Below are 17,674 nucleotides of genomic sequence, written 5' to 3' on the forward strand. Positions count from 1 at the left end.
AAGTAGGCTTTTCGATCCATGGTTTCTACAGCCACTTTTTCGGTCTGTTCCGACAATTTGTAAATCTTGTTCTAAATTAGACAGCAAAAAAAGCGTCCACATCAACATTCATTCCAGTAGTTTTAAAGTTATAGATCGCAATGTTAAGTTGCACGGACGAAGAGACAGACAGATGGACAGACGGACATTGCTACATCCACTCCGATTCTGACGCTAATAAAAAAATTATTATTTTAAGTTGAAAACAAAATAATGATTGGACTTTAAGACATACCTACCTGTATGTACATACATATGTATGTACATTTGGACTCCTTGTCTGATGTTGTCTAACAATAAGTCAGATCAAAGACTTTCGAAAAAGTTAGGCTGCCATTAAAACTTCTGTAATTAGAAACATACAATATACAAAAGCTTCGAAAAAACTCCTTATGTTTTAAGATGTGTAAACCTGTTGAAAAAAATTCCCTTCCGAGAAAAAACGAATTCTAGTCAGTCATAACAATTAACGTTAGAGCTACAACCAAGTGTAATGATGAACGTTTGTTTATATTTTCCGATTTTGGGGTAAATTAGGTGCATATGTCCTTTCCACCTTAAAAACATAACGATCTCTGCGTCACAAACATTTACCCCTCTGCATAAAAATAGGAAAGTCTGAAGGCGGGTTTTCTATCTCCTTCTAATTCTGTATCTCGCACTCTTTCATGCTGCACTCTTATTCAGTTATTTTGTAATTTCTCCTAATCAACCAAGTTGTTGAAACCAATTATTAAACACAATGCCAAGTTAAAACCAGAGGGCCGGGGCTAACTTCGACCGCGTCAAAGTTTGTATACCCTTGCAACTTTTTTGGTAACTCTTTCCTTACCTATTAGCCATCAATGTGGAAGAACGTTTTACAATCATAGGAAATAACGAAGATATTGATCATAGTCACTGTGGTCCACCGATCGTTCCTATGGGAGCTGTATGATATAGCCATCCGATCTTGATCAAATTTGGCACAGTCATTAACAGATATATTTTACTAACAAATGTTTTATTTGAAGGCAATCGCGTTAAAAGTAACGAAGTTAATTACAAAAGTCACTGTTTTCGACCGATCGTTCCTATGAGAGCTGTATGATATAGTCACCCGATCTTGATCAAATTTGGCACAGTAGTTTATAGGCGTAATAATCTCTCTAATATTAAGTTTCACGATAATAGCGCAGAAAATAACGAAGTTGTTGAGAAAAGTCACTGTTCGTGACTTTGGGGTTTGTATGGGAGCTATATGATATAGTGGTCCGATTCGGCTGAATCCGAGATATACAACCCCTGCAGTATATACAAGCCATATGCGCACCCTAGCGCCCCCACCAGCCAACGGCCAACTCTGGCTTTATGGAAAAATGTTTATTTGCATAACTTGGATATTTTTATACCATACACCCATAGGGTGAAATGGTATATTAAAGTCGCCAAAATGTATGTAACAGGCAGAAGAAAGCTTCCGCGACCCTATAAAGTATATATATTCTTGATCAGGATGAACAGCCGAGTCGATCTAGCCATGTCCGTCTGTCCGTCCGTCCGTATGAACACGCAGATCTCGGAGACTATAAAGATAGAGCCACCAAATTTGGTATGTATACTCGTGTATTATGTACATACATATATAGAGTTAATTGAAATTTCGGCCACGCCCCCTAACGCCCCCAGGAATCACATAAAACTATTTTTCTTAAAAAGTGTAACAGCTAGAGACATCAAATTTAGTTTGTATACCCGTTTAGTTAGCGTGCAGAAACTAATTGTTCAAACTTTTTGCCACGCCCCCAGGAATCACATAAAACTGTTTTTCTTAAAAAGTATAATAGCTAGAGACATCAAATTTGGTATGCAGACTAGTTTAATAGACGCGCAGAAACTGGCTATTTAAAAATTTTGCCACGCCCACTTCCGCCCCTGCAAATTAAACAAAACTGATTTTATCAAAAACAAACAAAGCTAAAGTCACCAAATTTAGTATGTATACTGGCTTAGTATGCGCGCAGAGTATATATATTTTCATATTTTGCCATGCCTACTTCCGCCTCCATAATTAAGAAAAAACCGATTTCTTCCTGTAGTTTTTTGACTATCGCATTCGGCAGACTAATTAATCTTATCTATTTCTACAAAACTACCGAATTTTATTGAAATCGGACTAGAAACATGCAAAATATGCGTATGAACGTATTTTACTAAGCGGTCCACAAGGCCAGAATTGGCCGTTGGCTAGTAGCGGCGCTAGAGTGCTCGTGTGTTCGTAGAGTGAGCGAGATAGCACATCTATGAAACATGTAAAAACAATTTAATAGACATACATTTGGTTTTCGAAATTTGAAATATTTATTTCACCTGGTGTATGGTATACCCAAGTCGACGAGTCGACTTACTTGCTTCATTTCATTAAAATACACTTTAAATGGAAAAAATAATTAAATGTTATTAAAATACATTAATTTAATTTTTTTTCAACTTAATACTAAAATAGCAAGGTTTTCTATTGAATATGGGCTAACTTTGACTAACTATATTTCGTGAATAGGTGGCTATAGGTGGCCAACTACAACTTCATATAAATATTGAAACTATGCATAAATTATTATATTAAGAAATATTACAGGGACGGACAGGGAAAGTAGTTATAACTTATAAGCCCCTTTAAAATTTTTTTTTTTAGAAAAATCTGTCTCAAATGTGGTCTTTTATAACAATGCTAATGTATGCAAAACATTCTTAAAACTTGTGAGTACTACATAACACATAAAGATACATATCTGGACTATTGATATCCATCACAATTACTTAGATAGTAACTTTGCAAAAATAAATATTGACTTTGGAAAAATGTATCACTGAAAACGGCCAGAATTAAATATGAACACTGTGAATGATAATCGAAGTTTGACTACCTGTAATTCGGCGCGGGCGCTATTTTGAAAGGTGAGAATGATGGGGTTAGTTTCTCGGAAGTACATATCTCCTAACAATGTGCATCAATAGTTTGTTCTTAAAATGATTTTTTTTTTTTTTACTTTTGGCCGCCTAATTTTGCAAAATCTACCTATGTGCGCCGTCTACCAACACTAGCACCGATATCGATGACTATTTTATTCGATACATTCTGCTGCACCCAACCCAACACCTTTTAAGTTTGTTTGTTAGCATCTTTACCAGATTTGTTAACTTGTACATATGTATGTACATTTTTAATAAAAAATATAACGGGCAAACACTGCAAACTTCAACATAACCGAAGTTAGTTTTTTTCCATTGCCATTATCGTCACATTATTCGCAAATCAGTCTAAATTAAATAAAATGGGGTGACCGCGTTTCGTTAATTTAAATTTGTCCACCCCGCCGCAGTGGACAGTCTTCAAATTAAATTTGTTTTCTCGTTTCACAAGTGTTTATATTTTTAATTAAAAATTATTGATACAATTATGCTGTATTTTATACTAATGCATTTTTTTTATACTATGTATTTTTTTTTAATGTGAATATCCTTTATTAGTATATTTAGGCTTCTTCACATTAAGTAAAAACTCCTCGCGTGCAAAATTCGAAACTGCTAAAGTTAGTCCAACCATTTATTTTAGTAATACATAGTTGAAGATATGTATGGATGTACATATGTAAATCGTATCTACAAAACCTTTGAGTTAACCGGCTCAAGATCCAAGATAAAAACTGTTTTTATATTAAAAGATTGGCAGAGATTGTCTTCAATGTGAAACTATTGTGGTAACAAGTCTTTTCTTGAAAGATGCTAAAAAAATCTAGACAGTAGCCACTTTCTGCACAGTAGGGTGCGAGTGCTTTTCGATTTTACGTTACTTTTGTTGTGCTCGTCTGCGGAGCAAGGATACAGTATGTTGTTTTAGTCCATCGACTATGCATTATCTATACAGATATTTACTTACACAAAGTGTAAAATTCCGCGTTTTAACAAACGGACAAAGTATTGGAGTTGAAATGTAAGATGAAAAAAGTTGTTACATATAATGTTTGCGTTTTTATTATCAAAAAAAATGGTATATCTGTTAAATACATATGTTTGACCCTTAAGGCAATCTCCGACTATGTTGGAAATTCAAAAATATGTTGGAAATTCAAAAATTAAAACCGAGTCGTTTTTATATTAAACCTAGAGCCGTAAAATAAAAAAAAAAAAAAAACATTAAAAATCACAAGAACTTGATTAGAACACAAAAAAAAACATTGCAACTTTTAACAAATTATTTGACACTTAATAAAAATGATGGCAATATGCTAAAAGAACTATAAGGATATCTTAATTGAATTAAAAATATAAGCGCTTCAATATAGAAAATTGCAATAGAACAGCAATTTAAACATAACTAATTCAAATTAAAGATAACTCTAAAAGCGCTTTTCATTTAATTGTCGCGTTGCTTACTCAGGCTTTGCCTGCTCTGATATAGAGCGGGAGAGACCATGACCATAGAGGCGAATATGTTTGTTGTATATGTGTACATACATATGTACATATTTAGATGAGCAGATAGCCGAGACTCTCACTCTTTCGGGTTTGCTGTTGCTCTTTTTCTTTATAGAAAGCAGAGGAGCCGACGGGTATAAATTGGGCCGTACTGTCTAGCAGGTGCATCAGTTTTGATTTGAATTTGCCAAAGGCAGCACACAGTTTTTAATCCAAATATCTCAAAATACAAAAACACTTGTTTTAAAATGTCTCTAACTATCACCCAAGTCAATTCCGTTTCAACTCCTGAGCTTAAGGATCTGGTAAGAGGAAAAGAATTATAGATTAAAAACAAAGTGAACTCAAAAGTGAAACATATGTATGTCCATATGTGTATAAAGAGTAATCCAAACGCAATAGATTATATATGTACATATATTTTTTTTGTGTTTGTTGAATACTTAAATTTAATTTTTTTTAATTTTGAGAAAGTTTCTTGAACCCTTACAAGGTCGCAAAAAGATTTACCTGCTCTTTATGGCCAGAAGCCAGTTTCGGCTTTAACATCTATTGTTGAGAGAATTATTAACATGTTTCGGGCACATACTATTCGTTTGTTTTGGCCAAAGCTTAGTTGCTCACCAATTGTTGGCCCAGCTACATTAGAACATAAAATGTTTGCGCGTCTGTTTCGTAATTTCAAGGCAAGTTTTTCAACTACACAAACAAAACTTAAATTTTTAATCAAAAAGGAGACAAACAAATGTTCGCAATGCATAGGGAAAAGTGGGAGAATGTGCAGTGATGTAAATTAGTGAAATTTTATTTCCTTTCTGTCAATTAAATTGCTCAAGATTTAAGTTGACCCTGATACTAGCATTGATTTTGTCATCTGGACCCAATACGAAACAGCTGATTCAACAGCTGTAACTGCATGCAACTGGACTGGGCCACTGTGATAGAGGGAGACAGTGTGCCGAGTCGGCATTATTTTGCTGTCGTCGTTAGCGTATGAATCAGTAAAAGCAGCACAAAAAAAAAAAAAAAGGGAACACACACATATGTACATACATATCTATGTATTTTCAAAATGCGCTGCTTACCGGGATTTGGTTATGGATTGACCTTTCTGTTTTTGGTGACCAGGCTTAAACTTGTGCATTTCTCCAACGTCAATTCTAACCATGTGCCCGTTTTGTTTTCCTTTCCTTTTAGAGTACTGTTCGTAATGAACAAAAGGAACTTAACATTGCCCCAGTGCACCAAGTGAATGTGACAAAGGCGACAGCCACCTTTGGCATGGGCTGCTTTTGGGGGAGCGGAATCCCTGTATGGCGCCACGCAGGGAGTGCTGAGGACCACTGTCGGCTATGCTGGCGGCTCCGCGGATCTACCAACGTACCGTAAAATGTAAGATTATAGAAACTGGAACATTGATTGTCCTAACCCGCCATTTTTTGCTCTTTCCATCTTTCTTTCCCATCCCGCCCTCTGTACTTATTCATCGATTTCCGTCTACTAACGCCAACTCAATTTTCAACAGGGGTGATCATACCGAGGTTTTGGAAATTGACTACGATCCCACGGTAATCAGCTTCAAAGAGTTATTGGATCTGTTCTGGAACAATCACGAATATGGCCTAACCACGCCCATCAAACGTCAATATGCTTCGCTGATTCTCTATCATGACGATGAACAGAAACAAATTGCCGAAGCTTCAATAATGGAGGAACAGGAGCGTCGTTCGCCAGAGATCATAACTACAGAGATTGCGCCAAAGAAGAATTTCTATGCTGCTGAAGAGTAAGTTAGAGTCTTTCAGTATGCAACTTTTAGCTAAATTCTTTTGTTTCTCCCACAGTTACCACCAAAAGTATCGTCTTCAAGGCCATAAGGATCTGGTTTCGTCTCTGAATCTCAACCAGAAACTGTTGCAAACCAGCTTTGTGGCTACCAAATTGAATGGCTATCTAGCAGGTGTCGGCGGTGTGGAACAGTTCAAATCGGAAGTTGAATCTTTTGGCCTGACACCCACTCAGCGCCAGTACTGTAGTCACCATGTCGAGCAGAACGAGGGCCAGGGACTCTATTGCTGACGTGGTCGTATCTACATAGATGTTAAGCGTAGATCTTATACAAAATAATCTAGGGGGGTATATATGTAAATGAAGAATATGTACATATACATATGCACATATATGAGATTTTAATTTGTTTTGTTTAGAACAAACTTGCGTATTATTTAGGCTTTAAATACAATTATATGTATAAAAATATATATATTTTATGGTAATAAAAGATATTTCACAATTTAAATTGCTCTGTTTTGCTCTTGGTATAATCGTTGAGTAGCGAGATTACTTTCAGTGACCCTAATCCAAATAGACCAAAAGTCCCCTCAAGATAAGCTTACGGACTCGCTTTGAAGAGGTAATTAACCTCGGTTAAGTTTTTTGCAAGTCACAAAGTGAAAGGTGAAATCTACATATATATTCTCCGTAAACTTTTATAAAAACGAAAATCATAAAACTTATGTGTGTATGTATTATACTAATGTTGGATTTCATAGATCATTTGAGTTCATGGGCTATCTTAAGTTTTTCCTGTTGTGAATCTTGACCTTTTTTTTGTTTTGTTCGGACTACAAAAATCTTTGAGAATGATATGAAAAATAGTTATGCTAATGTTATCTAGTCCTTGGGCATTTCGGAAAATTTCGAATATTATTAAAAAGCATAAAGAGCCATTGTGTGTGTATCCCTAGAATGCTTATATTACAGTAAAATTTTATTGCCTACGACAACTTTAGGATATCTTTGAAAAAAAAAATGTTAGAATTCAGTTCAGGATTTAGTTTTGTTCATCCTCGAAAAGATGCGGACATATTAAAAAAGTTAAATATTTCAATAACTTTAAATGGTTTCGGATAATTATGAGAAATTTCTCAATAAGAATAATCTGTTCCTATAGAGATATTTGGTTTTTAGTGGTCCGTATCGGCAATCTGCGTTACAAACATATGCCTAAAGTTATAGCATCCCCTTAAAGGGTATAAAAAGATAATGGATGATTACAATTGAGTTCGCTTAAGTGCCGTTTTAGCTGAAAGAAACTTTATAAAAAGCAAAAGGTTCAAGGAGGTTCAAATGGATTTGTTTGTGAAATGCTTTCTTTATTGGGACTAACTAACCGCACCGATGAAAATAGTTAAATTATATTCGATTACGCACCGAACCTAAGTATCACCATACAAATGTATTTGTGTTATTGATAATTTCTAAATATGCTCGCTCAAGTGTAGAAGTCAAAAGCCATAAATAAGGCAGAGAATGACCAACAGTTTAGGATCCAAGGAAATACATATGTACATATGTATGTACATATATGTATGTATAGGAATACTATATTTAATTGTAAAATGCACATAGTCATTGAAAAAATTTGATTAGAGACGTCGAGGCTTTTAAGTGTTTTTTATACATACATACATATAAATAAAGATTCTTCGAGCAGTTTACTTGAAGCGTTTGTCTTAATATCCAAATTGATTGTCCGGCCGATCAAAACTATGCACGTGTAACCTGTATGTCACCCACTTTGCCACCCCCTCAAGTGTATTCACATGCCGATTAGCTTTTTCTCTGGCCGCATCTCTCTCTCTCTCTTTGCATTGTACTCTCCATTCTCATTTGAATGAATGCCAACTATGAAAAGTTGACAGACGACAAGCTCACCAAACAACCGGCCTCCCTCGCCGCTCCCCGCTCCCCTCTCACTGATCACCACAACATCCACACAATGATTCAACCGGCCGCGTGTGTGAGTTTTCAGTTGATGATGATAAGGTTGAAATGTGATTTCCTAGAGCAAAATACGAATATATTTTGTTTACAACAAATGCAAGATTTAAATTGTTTTTTGTTAATTGATTTCTATATGAAAGGATAGTAGGATTTGGCAAATTTTTGGTCTGTGGCTATATATGGCCCTGGAGCATCTGATTTTGCAAGAGTCATCAAAATCGGACTGGCCGTTCGCTTGTGACAAGTATTTGCGTTTTTCGGGGCTTCCAGTGAAGGATTTTCTTCAGTTTTTGGCTGACCTATAGTCCAGTTTAGTATCCACCATGGGTCCGAATTTGATGAAAATCAAACATAATCCCTAGCCACAGGGAATTTTGCAAGAATTCTCGTTATAAGCGGCCGACAAAACAAATCGAGACGCGTTGAAAGCGTGAATCGCGAGATAAACATTTTATAATGATACGACAGACGATGGGGACTGAGACGTGGTAGATGCCAAAGGGGTCTGTCGGTAGGTGGGTATTTTGTTTGTTCCCTGGCGTTACTAGATGTTACACAAGTTGTTACGGTGGGAAAAGAAGAAGAATATGTCGATTTGGGTGGGCCGATGAGCAACTACATCTAGCATTCGGAAGATCGTAGTAACGCCAAGAGATGGCGGATGTAAAAAACTAAAAGTCTTATATGCACACAAGAAGTGTACAAAAATGATTCAAAAAAAGTCTAATATTCCATGTTTATGTGCGAGTGTTAAACATTTATCGATTTTCAAAATTTCCTTTTTATTTTTTGTTTTTGCAATGCCCCAAGGGAACCCCAAAAGACCGAGCCAAGGCCATATTCAATAATCAAAATAATGATTTGCAATTATTCTGACGACTATTTCGCATGATAATATAAAAACAGGAGACGAATTTTGCAATTCATCTATAGTTTATGTGTACTATAAAAATTTCTTTAGAATGAAATTCAGTCAATAAATTAATTAAAATGCGTTGGCTGATTACCTATGAATCGACGAAATTTTCGCCAGTCACTGGGATTAATTATCTATACCTAGTCTTACGCGACATTGAACGAGCTTTAGGATCCTAATTGAACTACTCTTGCTTTTCTAATCCTTTGGAACTTTGCGCTAATCAGTTTCAGGTACATACATATCCACCGCAGGAGTTAATTTGTTAAACCAGGTAAAAGAAAGCCCTCTAATAGAGCCTAAAGATCAATGCCCTATGAAAGGATTAGATAACATACGAATACATAGAGAATATATGTATGCGTGTCATTTTCAACCATAAAAATAAGTCCAGCTGCTTAAGCAGTCAAGGTAAGATTTGACTAGAGACTGTGCCGAATTTCGAATACCCTTGCAAGTTTTTCTTTGTACTAAATAACATTCGATGTAAAAAGTCGTCTAAAGCAAAAGAACGGCCTAGAAACATTTGACAGACAGAAAACTGAAACTTCAAAAGCGTATGTTATTTATCTAGTTTGAAGATAATCGCAATGGAAGCAAAACAGTTTCGCTGACCAAAATTGTTTTCGACTGATCGCTCTTACAGAAATTATATGATATAGTCGCACAATCTTTTTGAAAGTTGGCACAGTCATTAATATATATATTAAACTGACAAGTATTCATTTTGATGACAATACCTTGGAAAATAACGGAGTTATTAATAACATCACTGTTAGTGACTTCGTTGTTTCTATGGTAGATATATCATTTAGTGGTTCCAGCAATATATTGAAGTCCACATTGAAGAATTTATCGTAGATCCAGTCTGACAGACAGACATTGCCATATGAACTCGACTGCTGATCAAGAATATATAAATTGTATATTTGGAGATACCAAAATGGAATATACAGATATATATATATCTACATACATAAATAAAAAGGTTATAGTTCCTTAAATAAAAACAAAATCAATAGATAAGTGCAGAATCGGAAATATTTTTCAGTCTTAGATGTTTGCGAAAAGAAAGCAATTTGCATATACAGGTACATACATACATACATATATGTTGGACTAAGAAGCTTTCTTGCAAATGCAATTTCGCTGATAGAGAGTATTTTTATTGAATAACATCTTCCGTCCGTAAAGCCTAAACACCTAACTTTTGAATAGCATACTTCGCGAAACTTATGAAAAAAAAAACTATTGCATACTTAGTAAAACCATTTGAAACTATGAAACTAAAGCATACTTTTGGCAGCACTGCCATCTGATTTAAACTCAAACCAACCTTCCGACGACAGATTGCAAGTCGTATGAATCAAGATGGAACAAATTATGCTGAGGTATTTGAACTACGCGCTTTGGCGTCAACCAATTAGGTTCAATCTCGCTATTTAACTGATTATCACTTTGTTCTTCTTCGAGATGGAGCATGTTCTTACCCGCTTTGAAATATAGTCTCGAATCTTAGAACTCGAAGGAAAACAGATTGACTAGTTTTATCTTATAAGATCTGACAAGAACAGGGCTAGGGACTAAAAAAGAAGAAACAATTTAAATCTTTCTTTCTCTTAAAACTAGGGCTGTCTGTTTCGTTTGCTAAATGGTCGCAATAGCATACTAAGAAATTTCGTATGTCCGCTACTATGCCGATGTTGAGCCCAACAAACAATGATCTTGGTCGGCTGAGAGTTGTTAGCCCTCGTATTCTTCCAGTCTTTTTTTCTCTCTCTCTCTCTCTCTCTCTCTCTCTCAAGTGACAACTTCATAACAAAGTACCCAGATATACCCAAAATACTCGTTGACTCAACTCTGGTTTTCAGGTTTTTTATAGCTATTATTATCAGTTGACAAACCTACAAACAAAATACAGACATATACACATATATGTATGTATGTATGTGGGTATGTTCTATATGGCTCATACTGAAATTACAGATTTCGGTCGAAACAGTCAAGAGATAAGGAAAAAGCCCATTATGGCTAGATTAGATTAATGCTATAGCGATTGTATTTATCATATTGGTTCATTAGTTATAGTTATGGTTTTCGATGTTTTATTCTCTATTCTTTGTTGAATTATTATTTTTAAACAACTTAAGACTCTACAAATTCATTTCGCCAAGTTTTATATAAGATAGTTTGTGCATTAGTATTCCTTCTTAAAATAGTCCCTTATGCTTCGTTTCACAATTGGAGCCAGTGTTGTGGCCACATTAGCTGCATCGCTGCTATCCTTGCCATAGAAGACAGTGAAATAAACAATCAGACCAATAATCACCAAAACAACTATGAATGAGCAGAGTATACTCAATACCATTTTACAAGCGCATTCACAGCAGCTAAAAAGATGTAATAAATATAGAATTAGTTTCAAAAATTAGAATTAACGATCTTTGGCCGATCGAAACGGCCAAATATTGGTTTTATTTGATTTAAATATAATTAGTTTGTAAATCTTATGGATTAGGCTAAAAGTCTATACAATTTGCTCCCAAATCTATGCAATAAGCAGTCAAGGATTCGCTTTTTGAAACACATAAAGAAGTTTAGGAAAATTCTGTGGATGAAGACGAAAATCCTCAGAGCAAACATTGCTTTAAGGCATGATAAGATTTAAATGTCTTGCAAATAATAATTATATTTCCATTGCATACTTTTTGGAGAAAGTTTCCCGAATTCTTCTGCACTTTGGTTTTATTTGATTCATTAAGGTTTACTCAATTTGTTTATAGTCAGTTCAAATAAAAAACTCTGAACTTAATGTGCTTAATGACTATACGAATATGAGTTTATTAAATAACTTCTTTACGGAAGCAAAAAATCGATAAATTCAGAAGCATGTCGCATGTTTACTTATCATTCATATAGTAAATAATGAGTCAGTGCATGTACTGCTCCAAATATAACTTCACCGTAAGTACAATACTGCTAATTAACAGTCTTTTTGATAAAAGCCCTTTTCCGCTGTGGGGTCAAGTCCCGGACTTACCAACAAACTAATTTGCCTGGACACTTTAGGCATTCCCACAGACAGTTGCACATCTTAAATGAATCTGTATTATAATTCCTTATTGAAATAGGAAAAGTAAAACGTAAGTCGTGTATTCACTGAACACAAAAAAAAAAAAAAATATATTTGTATATATATATTTATTCGATCAGTTCGTTATTCCGCCGTTCGCTGGTGTGGTGGACAAAACCAAATTAACAACTGGGTATGGTTTTCGTTACCCACCAAACAAAAGGGAAATGTATTGAAGTGCAAAAAGCGTTAATCATATCGGTGAAAAGACAGCAACAACAAAATAACAAAAATAAAACAATCAACCGATAACGAGGCTCAAAAACCATAATTAACAGCACGGAACATACTTCAGAGACAGAGAGAGAGATATATATATATATAGAGAGAAAGAATCAATGTATAGGTATGTATGTACATATATATTTGTAAGTACATAAGGCACATGAATGCCCTCATAAAGGTACACTCTGCGAGTGCAAGAATAATTGACTTATCTAGGTGCAGGTTTGAGATCTGGTTGGATACGAAGCGCACCACGAGGGTAGGGTTCTCCCTTCTACCAAAATCTGAAATCTAAGTCTTCGAAATGGAATAACTCTATCACACACTTAGCCTAATTTATGATCTATAATAATAATTCAAAAATACATATTGTATATTGAGGCATTGATAAGAATTTCATTTTGAAATTTCGTATTGATCATTATACCATGCATCCAGAGGGTAAAATGGTAAATTAATGTCGCCAAAGTGAATGTAATGAGCACAGAATATATTCATTCTTGATCAACATCAACAACAAAGTCGATCTACTATAAACAACCGCACAATGCGTTTTATAATACAAAGAAAAGCCAGAAAGTATGCCCCAGAATAAAAATGGGTGAAAATCTTAAAACGTCAAATAAGAAAAAATTGGTAAAATCGCTTATATCTTATTGTTGCCATTTGGCACTCCAAACTTACTCAAAATTTCTCATATCTATATATGTAATCATATTCAGTAGGTCGTCAACATTATTTAGAGTCGTTAAATATCACCAAACTTTGACTACTTTGAAAGAAAATATTAGATCTTAAGATTTTTCAGCTGCCATTTCGGCAGTTTTAGTTCTAAAGGAATAAGCAAAATATCGAAACATATGACTATCTGACTACCACTTCGGAATCAGCACACTCTATCCACAAAGTGTGTAGGCTAACATATAACAGTTTCCCTCACCCGTTGAATCAGGTAAGCTGTCAAAGCCTTATTGAACTTTTACAAATCAGACACCTCTAAATAAACGAGTTTTTTATAATATCATTAAAGACTTATCCATCAATCTTTGCCCTCCCCTGCCCATACTTGGCAACGCCCTCGGACAGGACTACTTTCCATCTTTGAAAAGGAGGCCAACAATGGTGAATCGATGACGATCGAAGGTCAAAAATCAAATGTGTTTATAATGTGGCAGTATGCATATTGTACAGACGATTCATCACATCCCCACTTGTTAAGCCCCATCAGCCTCGTAATATGATATTTGTATATTCATATGTACATATATAGTGAGGTAGAACTTTGACTACAGGATCACGTAATATTATCCACTTACAACTTCTTCTCCCATAAACCTTCGAAGTGATTTTGAAGTGGGGATTCCCTAAATTCATGTCTAATGATTTTCCATGGATCTACTTTGCATATTTAGACTATACACACTTGCTAAGGACTAAAATGAGCTAAATTAAGCATATGAATGATGTGGAGAGAATGTGATGTATGGTATATTGAAGTCGGTGGGACGTTGTAGTCTCCATTTTTTATTGGTGATGACGCGATTTGCAAAGTTGGGCGCAATCGAATTAGATAATGCCAATGACACATACGTAGATAAATTGGGGAAAACATGATGACAGATTGCAGTGCCATATAAAGTCATCTATCAGGACGGGGCTTTACAAAACTAAGCACAGGAAGCTATAACAAAATATTAAGTTTTCTTAATCTCCAAAGCAGTTATGCGCAATAGCAGTTAGCCATTAAGATAAGATTCTAATTCCTATGGAAATTGAAAACTACTCTACACTGCCTGGTGTACTAAAACCTGGTGACTAAATTCAAGGAGCCAAGAACTCTGACGATGTCTAACTGGCGGAGCTATCTATTCCAATATGAAAATCGGCAATGACCTACAACAATTGGCTCTTACAGTTACTTTTGTGGCAAAGTTTGGACAAAAAAATCGGATAATAACTAAACTGCGACGAGTGAAGTAAACGTACTCTGATGACCGGAACTTTTACCGTCCGGGTCGCTTTTAACACAAGTTTACACCAACCTTTGAACTTACAAATTGAAGACTTGACTACAAAAATCTGACTTTAGGTGGAGCATAAGATCATGTATAACGGGTAAGTGATGTACGTACAGCTGCGAACTTAAAAATAGCACCACTTGCTGAGGTAATGTGTTCAAAGGATTCCTAGACTTATTTTAAGGGTCAAGGAACATGTGAATATGTTTTTGAACGTAGAATACTTTCTACTAATGGAAGCAGAAAAAAAATTCTATCAATATCCAACGTTTTCAAAGATTTTTACAAAAATCCTTGATATACTCAAAAAATACCCGAAACTAAAAATAGCACCACTTGCAGTACTTTGCAAAATATCGTTTATTGAAATCGGACTAGAAACATGCAAAATATGCGTATGAACGTATTTTACTACGCGGTCCATAAGGCCAGGATTGGACGTTGGCTAGTGGCGGCGCTCGTGTGTTTGTAGAGTGAGCGAGATAGCACATACTATGAAGCATTTAAAAACAATTCAATAGACATATGTATGTACATTTGGTTTTCGAAATTTGAAATATTTGTTTCACCTGGTGTATGGTATACCCAAGTCGGCGAGTCGACTTCATTTTTTTTTCATTTCGCAATAAGGCAAATAAATAACCTTTTCAGACTGCTTTGCTACTTGTCTAAGAGACAAGTAACGCACCAACTGAATCAGACACTAGTGCAATAAAATCGCCACGGAAATATTTCAGAATATGACTTACTAATCCAAGACTAAAGGTGTTCCCGTCATTTTGACGTAATAAAGAGAATAAAGAAAATAAGAAACAGAGAGACGGAGAGGGAGCAAAAGTGAGAGAAATGCATTTTAGGCCGGCGACATGGAAGTGACGGTGCCACACAACACCGAATGATGACCTCGACAATTTTCAGCATTTTATTTCTTTAGCGTTGGCATTTAGTTTGGTTATTCAGTTGATATCTGCATTTAACAATGACCGCATCATGTATTCTCTACTGTCTTAGCCTGATTCTTTGTTTGGTTACGGTGAATGGGGCATGGTTGCTCTCGCAGGCGGGCTTAAATGGCTCCAGTTACAATGTGCGTCATCTGTCAATGCACTTTTCGCGAGTTTTCCTTAGCATCAGTGTGGAAAACAAGAGGTTCCCCACCTTAATAGAGGCCCAGTGGCCGGTCTCATATCTGCCGATGCGTACGATCATCTTCCCCAGCAACGAAGTTCACGCAAATGGAGATCATTCGGATTGCACGCTCCTGCAACAGGCTCACTGGTCGCAAGTAGATAGTTTGAGCCGTTTGTGGGTCATGGATGTGGGTTGGCCGGGTAGTGAGTGTCCACCCAAACTGTTAGTCTTCGATTTGATACGAAATAATATTGAGCTCCTGCGCATTAGTTGTGGCCAACATATAGATGTTAATAATACCCAAAGCTTGGTAGTACAAATGCCGCCAAAACCCAGCAGCTGTGAGGTGGAGCGTCACATCTACTTCATACTAGGTGACAGTCCCATGATATTGGCGTACGACATTTTGGAGCAAACTTGGCATAGTTGGCCACTTATTAGTCACAAGTATGAGAACATGAACCAAACGTTTCCAATTAAGCCATTGGACTTTACGTTCGGGCTTTATGGGGAACTTTTGGTCGTCGATCAGGATGGTGGACTCTATGGCTCTGGCAGGGCATTGAGTTTGAATGATAAATCAAACGGTATAGCTCGGAAGCCTATTCAGCTTAACCGTCTGGGCAGCCTCTTAGGCAGCAGTCGCAGTATGCTGATAGATTACACCGGTTCCTTGTTCTACGTCATGCCCAAATTCGGGGCAGTTGTTCGCTGCTCCCGTCTAACGAATCTCACAGCGGAGGGCAATGAAATTATATATTTGACTTCGAAGAACATTCAGCAAATATTCCTTGGCGTCGATGGCGCGGTATGGGTTCTCAGCGATCGGGTGCTCAAGCCTCAGGACATATGCTATCCAGGATTGCTGTAATAAGCAGAAATGAGTTATACTAAGATAATCATCTATGTACATAAGATTCACTTGACCCAAGACCCTTCTGAAAATACGTTTTCTCAAGTTCTTAGTGGTCTTCCTTGAATTTTTTTATCCAAGCATATATAGACGGTGCGTTTTCCCTTTTTTTCGGTTGCAAACATGGTTAAGACAAAACTGAATAAGTTAACACATTAAAACTGTAACCTAATGTTAAAGAATATACCCCGGATTTGGCCAAAGTTCATGAATAACCTCTTGAGTTTTACAAAAGATCAAAAGTCAAGGAATATTCATTATTTTAGTTTGAATAAAAATTAAACATAATTCCTTTTTAATAATTTCTAAAATAAATAAACTTATAGACCAGTTTATACCAAACAAAAGAAAAGAACTTATTCATACATCCAAATTTAGCCTAAGAAATAGAAGTGAGCTTGAGGATTTCAAAAATGTCCACATACAAATTATATGGCAAGTTGTACGATAGGAGAAGGCGTGACCTTTGTCACACAAAATCAACTTAGTCATTGGTATTTTAGTGGCATGTACCCCTTTTTTCAAGTCGTTTGACACGATCGACGGCAAAATGTAAAATAAATAATCACAACGAACCGTTTATGGCGTCTATTTAAATCTAATCAAAAAGGAAAAAATGCCTTTAATGGTTCTTGATTATGTAGTGCATTTGCGTTGCTTGAAACACCGACATGGTACTAAACTCGTTGGGCACTGATGCCAACACAAAGGTTTAATTTGTTGCCATCGTAATGCAAGTGTATACATGATCCAAGAAGGTGGTGCCTGTTAAAGATTTCAACTGGGGGACTGTATTTAACAGGCTTTGCAAACAGGCTATAGACCATTCTAAGAACACCACATTTATAGCTTAGTGGGAAGAGTAAATCTCTAGTGCTTAATACTAGTCTGATAATTTAAACAATTTGTTTATCGCATCTATTATAGAGTGGGTTTCAAAAGACTGATTATTGTTAGTGGAAATTACTTCTTTTACTTCACAATCACGAGTCTTTAAATCTGTTTTTGATGCCATTCCATTTATAACCCTTTACGGTATACTATATAAATTATAA

At 35.8% G+C, this 17,674-nt stretch overlaps 3 protein-coding genes and 1 long non-coding RNA gene across 4 annotated transcripts; 3 read left to right on the forward strand and 1 right to left on the reverse strand.

Annotated features, from left to right (window-relative positions):
- The first annotated feature begins 2,351 nt into the window (after positions 1–2,351).
- Positions 2,352–3,286, forward strand: LOC137583742 (uncharacterized). The gene is made up of 2 exons (XR_011033442.1): positions 2,352–2,976; positions 3,124–3,286. It is a non-coding gene; the product is annotated as an uncharacterized lncRNA (long non-coding RNA).
- Positions 3,287–4,730: 1,444 nt separating this feature from the next.
- Positions 4,731–6,796, forward strand: MsrA (methionine sulphoxide reductase A). The gene is given in 5 exon segments (XM_068298844.1): positions 4,731–4,802; positions 5,695–5,793; positions 5,795–5,889; positions 6,023–6,283; positions 6,342–6,796. Coding segments are annotated over 5 exon segments (747 nt in total). The 5' UTR covers positions 4,731–4,745; the 3' UTR covers positions 6,577–6,796.
- A 4,485-nt stretch (positions 6,797–11,281) lies between these two features.
- Positions 11,282–12,462, reverse strand: mex1 (midgut expression 1). The gene is made up of 2 exons (XM_068298855.1): positions 12,240–12,462; positions 11,282–11,589 (listed from the first exon to the last, which is right to left on the reverse strand). The coding sequence occupies exons 1-2, from the start codon at positions 12,290–12,292 to the stop codon at positions 11,397–11,399; spliced, it is 246 nt and encodes an 81-aa protein (XP_068154956.1). The 5' UTR covers positions 12,293–12,462; the 3' UTR covers positions 11,282–11,396.
- A 3,085-nt stretch (positions 12,463–15,547) lies between these two features.
- yellow-k (L-dopachrome tautomerase yellow-k) lies at positions 15,548–17,194 on the forward strand. Its single transcript, XM_068298850.1, has one exon. The coding sequence runs from the start codon at positions 15,555–15,557 to the stop codon at positions 16,575–16,577; it is 1,023 nt and encodes a 340-aa protein (XP_068154951.1). The 5' UTR covers positions 15,548–15,554; the 3' UTR covers positions 16,578–17,194.
- The last annotated feature ends 480 nt before the right edge of the window (positions 17,195–17,674 follow it).

Source organism: Drosophila tropicalis, unplaced genomic scaffold (genome assembly GCF_018151085.1).
Source record: "Drosophila tropicalis isolate 14030-0801.00 unplaced genomic scaffold, ASM1815108v1 contig_87, whole genome shotgun sequence".
In the NCBI taxonomy this organism is placed as follows: domain Eukaryota; kingdom Metazoa; phylum Arthropoda; class Insecta; order Diptera; family Drosophilidae; genus Drosophila; species Drosophila tropicalis.

Excerpts from the sequence above, each read along its gene's own strand:
- mex1 (XM_068298855.1), bottom strand. The coding sequence starts at position 12,292 with ATGTGCAACTGTCTGTGGGAATGCCTAAAGTGTCCAGGCAAATTAGTT. Across the intron at positions 11,590-12,239 it reads CCAGGCAAATTAGTTTGTTG|CTGCTGTGAATGCGCTTGTA; the intron begins GTAAGTCCGGGA and ends ACATCTTTTTAG.
- yellow-k (XM_068298850.1), top strand. The coding sequence starts at position 15,555 with ATGACCGCATCATGTATTCTCTACTGTCTTAGCCTGATTCTTTGTTTG.